At 61.5% G+C, this 4807-nt stretch overlaps 1 protein-coding gene across 1 annotated transcript; it reads right to left on the bottom strand.

Moving 5' to 3' along the window:
* Positions 1-337: 337 nt before the first annotated feature.
* Positions 338-4807, bottom strand: CRYBA1 (crystallin beta A1). Its single transcript, XM_038157843.1, has 7 exons — positions 4784-4807; positions 3981-4048; positions 3310-3429; positions 2949-3067; positions 1295-1436; positions 782-924; positions 338-666 (listed from the first exon to the last, which is right to left on the bottom strand). Exons 2-7 carry the CDS (start codon positions 4023-4025, stop codon positions 519-521), a joined length of 717 nt encoding a protein of 238 aa, XP_038013771.1. The 5' UTR covers positions 4026-4048; positions 4784-4807; the 3' UTR covers positions 338-518.

Genomic DNA, 4807 nt, shown 5'->3' on the forward strand with positions numbered 1-4807 from the left:
GTGGGTGTCAGTGTGACTTTCTTTTTTGCGTTTTCAAGGAGCAGCCTGGGTTTGGATCCCAGAGGCCTGGCAGTGCTGGCCATAGAGCCCATGAGCTGTGTGTATGCAGGTGGGGTGGGTCCAGGTGTCCTTTACCTTGTCAGGGGAAGGAGAGGGCAGGGAAGGAAATAAACAAAGGTTTCTGTGCAGCAGTGGGGCTCTGAACCTCCCCCAGTGTGAGCCTCGCCTCACTTCAGCCCAGCTTAAAATAAGTAGGAAAGAGTCTGGTCCCTGCTCCTGGGATGGGGATGTACCACCTCAGTCCCAACACACACCAGCAAACACACACCAAGCTGACTTTTCTTTTTCTTTCAGTCACATTTATTGGCAGTTGTGGCAGTCGGTACCGTTTTGGGAGTGTTGTTCCATAAGCAGTGGCAGTACGAGAGGGGGTGGTTATTTCGGGAGGGGAGTATTAGCACCAAGAGGGAGCCAGTGAGCTTTCGAAACCTTGCAGAGATGTACTGGGAAGTGGGGAGCTACTGCTGGACACGCCTGATGGATTGGATCTGGGAGGTCTGGGCGTGCGAACCCCACTCTCTCCAGTGCTTGTAGTCTCCACCGTGGTGGTCAAACTCCAGGACGTACTGGTAGCCACGGTACCCGGGATACTGGTAGCACACCCAGCTGGAAGAAAAGGACAAAGAGGTAAGCCGGGGGGTTACAGGGTGTCCCCCTCCCACCGCGGTGGCACAGCGGTGGCAGCTTGTCCCTGCTGCTCCTGTCCCTGGCCGTCACTTACGCGCCACACTGGATCTTCATGGAGCCCACTTCGTTGTTGGCCCAGCCCATGGCCTGCAGCGAGGGGTAGTCATCAGCAATCTCCCACTGGCGGCCGATGAAGTTGTCTTTCTCAAAAATGGTGATCTTGGATTCCTTGTGATTCTGTGGGGGAGAGCAGGGGGTGAGGGGGAGGTGGTGCTCCCTCCCCAGCGTGGGTGGGAACGGCAGGGCTGTCACTCCCTATGGCATTACTCAGAGGGATCCCGGAGAGGGAGGTGTTCAGACCCTGGTTGGTTGTTTTCTGGGTGGTTGGGAGATGCCAGCTATAACACAGCTACTGTCTCAGGCTGGCTGTCCCCTAGCCCTGGTCATGTACAGCTTGCCCAGAAATTCCCTCCAAAGAGAAAGAAAGAGCAAATCCTGCTGGGATTGGGGAGGGAAGTGCTGCCCCTGCCCCTGGCATAATGTGTTTTCCTTTCCTAACCTCCCCGGCGTGGCCTGGGACATTTTAAGAGCTCCGTGGGACACTCACAGCGGAGCAGACGGGGCGGAAGGACATCAGGCGCTCGATGTGGTAGGCGTTGCTGCCGCTCCAGGCGTCCCAGCGCGGGTACTCTCCCCTCTCCAGGATGAACTGCTGCCCGCAGAAGCCGGTGTGCTCGTAACCGACCCAGCTGCAAAAACAGAGCGAGGGCTGCCAGGGCTTCCTGCAGCAGCTCGGGGCATCCTGCTGGGAGCTGGCATTGGGGGCAGGATGTAGGTGCAAGGAGGAGGTCGGGGTCTGGCCTCTGCCCACAGGCTGGGAGGAGAGGAAGCGGTGCTGGATGTGGGCAGAGAAGCCAGGGAGTGTAAAACTGCATCTGGTGCTGCAGAGGCACCCACACGGCATCCCTGGCTGCAGTGGGAGGTGGGGAGATCCTGGGGTCCATCCTGCACGGGTGGCTCTTCCCCCTGGCTGCTCTGTCATCATTTATGCAGACCAGCATTGCTTCAGGATGCCCCAGCTGCCCTTCTCTCCCAAAGGACTCATTTCTTGTTTCCCAATTACAACCTAACGCTGCTGGAAAGACCTGAATTCCTGATGCCCACAGCAGGCAGAGCCCATCTGGCTCTGAGCAGAGAGCAGGGACCTCTGGCCTTTCCCCTTTCTGCCTCCCCCTCTTGCTGAAAACAAACAAGGAGAGGTGAATGGGATGCCTCCACCCTGCAGGACACACTTTGCAAGCCCTGGTGCTGCCCACACAGCACCTGCCTGTCCCCAGGGTGGGGATGTCCCCTTAAGGAGACTGGGGACAGAGCCACAGGCAGAGAAGGGAGACAGAGCCTGGGCTGGCGGTTGGAAGGTGCGTGGGCTGTGCAGTGCATGGGTACCCTGCTGATGGGGTACAAAGGGTACTGAGGGGGTCAAGGGCTTCCTGCCACTGACCCAAACTGAGCCCCAGTGCCATGTCCTGCAGCCAGCCCGCCCTGTGCAAGGTGAACAGCCTGATTAGGAACACGTCAACTGGAGCAGGGAGCTGATTACAGCGCGAGCACGCACGCTGCTGTAATCCCATTAGCATTACGCGTCCTAAAGATAGCAGCACAAATCTGTCTGTCTGCTCCCCGCCCCGGCGGGATGTGCACCGCGGGGACCGCTCCCAGCACTCCGCCTCCCTGAGCTGCTCGGGAGGTGCCTTGCCTGTGCCAGGGAAGATTCCCGTGCGCAGGGAGAAGCCCAGCTCTGCTCCCTACCCCTCTCAGGACTGGAGAAGCTGCGGGAAGGCTCTGCCCTGGCCTTGGAAGCTGTGCAGCGGCGGGGAAAGCCCAGAGCAGAGCAGGGCTGGGCCCTGGGCAAGAGGTGGTTCTCTAGGGCTGGTGCTTCAGGGTGGGGACCAGGCTAAGCCAGGCCACTCACTGAGCACTGACCCTCTGCATCCTTGGGCAGCAACCCTGCTCCAGCCCTTTGGCTGATGCCAAAGGTGTTGCCACTGTCCCCTGGCCCTCTCTCTGTATCAGCGCTGCCCGGGGGTGGGCTGCTCTACCCTGGCAGGGTAGGGTCGTCCCATGCCTGGCTTCCCTTGGCTGTGGTGCTTGGCTCCAGCCAAGCAGAGCAGGGACAGCTCGTCCCACTCCACGCTTGGGCACCCCTGTCCCAGCCAGCTCGCCTGGGAAAGCACCCCCTCCACCGGCAGCTGGGTACTCACGCGCCACATTCCACCTTCAGGGAGCGGATGTTGTCGAAGCCGCATTCCATGATGTTTGGACAGGCCGAGGTGAACTCCATCCTCTTGCCCTGGAAGTTTTCTTGGTCGTACACGGTGATCTGGAACGGAGAGCGAGCTGCCGAGTTGGAAACTGCCCAGCAGCGGCCCCAGGCAATTCGGCGCCTCTTGGAGACGGAGGGTGGCTCCGTCAGGGAGAGAGCCAGCGGAGGCTGCACCGGGCACCCTGTGGGCTGGGACACAGCCCCGCACGCCTCCGCGTCCCTGCACTGCTGGCCCCGCGACGCCCTGCCTTGGTGTCGGGGGAGCCGCAGGCTGGCCCCCGCTCCGCTCTCCTGCTCACCCCTGCGGAGATCAGTTCCCGGGGCAGCGGTGCCGTCCGGAGAGAGGAGCGGAGCCGTTCTGGGACGGGCGGGTGGCAGGGCTGTGGCTGGCGGTTCTCCCGGCCTCTGCTCCGAACGCTCTAGGGCAAAGAGGATTAACGGGGGAAAGGGCGAGGGGCACCTCCCTGGGGGGCTGCGGCTGAGGCTTTTCTCTCCCTCGACAGCTCCAGGCTTCGACGGGATGCTCCTCACCTGTGCACGTGTTCCTCCTCTCCCTCTCGGCTCCCTCCTTCACCAGTGGCCCTGGGGCTGTTGCAAGACCCCTTGGGGCTGCTCCCCACCTTGCTCCACACTGCCCGTGCTCACCCCGTCTGCATGGACAGGGAAGGGCAAACAACAGCCAGTGGCTTTTGGGGACTCTGCAACTGCCTGTCACGGGATGGCTGGTAAGAGCAGGGCACAGCTGGCCCAGGGTGCAGTGAAGAGCCTTAAGAAAAACACCCGGGAGGTATTTGAATAGGCAGGAGGCACATTCCCATGGGCAGAGGACAGGGGTGCCTGTTTCCTGCACTCATCCCTGCCTTTCTGCCCGCTGTGCAGCTTTCATGGTCCCGGAGGATGGGCTTTGCCTTCTCCCTGTTCCCTACCTGCACACAGGGAAAGGTGAAATACAGGGAATGTGAGGACATACCTTCCACGGGCCCATGGGAACAGGCAGAGGGTTTGTCTGAGCCATCTTTGCTGCTGCTGGATCGGTGTCTGGAGAAAGAAGGAAAAGCCATTTTTACTGCAGCATGTCCCTATGCATCCCCTCCTCGCGAGGCTGGGGACAGCTCTGTACCCACCACCCACAGCACCTGTTTGAGGACAGCTGCCCCACTGCTGGGGACAAGCCACACCAGTCACAGCAAGAGCCTCTTGCCAGCCCCAGGACGGGGAACAGGACACAGTAGGGGGCTGTGGGACACAACAAAAGCAGGGTGCTCCCTTCTCACCCCTGCAGAGCCCCTTCCCTCCTCCCTGCCATGGCATGGGATCCTGCGCGCCCGCCAGGGCATAGTGCCCAATGCCCCTTTCTCCTTCCCCGAGGCCATACCACCGCTGGGAAAAACACCCCTGAGCCAGAGCAGGGGGCTTCAGTGGGCACGGGCTGCCCTGTGCCTGGCAGTGTCCACCAGACCCGCCTGATCCCCTCTCCCTGCCCGCTGCCCCCTGGGAGGCACGGCGGGCTCCCATGGACAGCCCTGGCTAATGGTGGGAGATGCCAACCAGCGTGCCGGGCCGGTGGGTGCCAGGAGTGGGGTGCCCTGCTGTAGAGGGGCTCTCAGCCCCCCCGGGCTGCCCGCGGGGGCTTGTGAGCCTGTCTTATGCCATGGAAAACAGCTACAGTCCCTCTGGGTGTCTTTTGCCACCAGGCAGGAGGCAGGGTGTCTGCCCAGCCGGCTGGCAGCAGAGGGGTGAGGTGGGAGAGGTGCGCATCGGTCCAGGACTCACCTAGCTCAGGCGGTTACTGCTGCT

This window comes from Motacilla alba, chromosome 19 (genome assembly GCF_015832195.1).
Source record: "Motacilla alba alba isolate MOTALB_02 chromosome 19, Motacilla_alba_V1.0_pri, whole genome shotgun sequence".
NCBI lineage: Eukaryota > Metazoa > Chordata > Aves > Passeriformes > Motacillidae > Motacilla > Motacilla alba.

Coding starts and splice junctions, on each gene's coding strand:
- CRYBA1 (XM_038157843.1), bottom strand. CDS start 4,025: ATGGCTCAGACAAACCCTCTGCCTGTTCCCATGGGCCCGTGGAAG. Junction 3,430..3,980: donor TTCCCATGGGCCCGTGGAAG/GTATGTCCTCAC, acceptor TCTTTGCCCTAG/AGCGTTCGGAGCAGAGGCCG. Junction 1,437..2,948: donor CTGAAGGTGGAATGTGGCGC/GTGAGTACCCAG, acceptor CTGTTTTTGCAG/CTGGGTCGGTTACGAGCACA.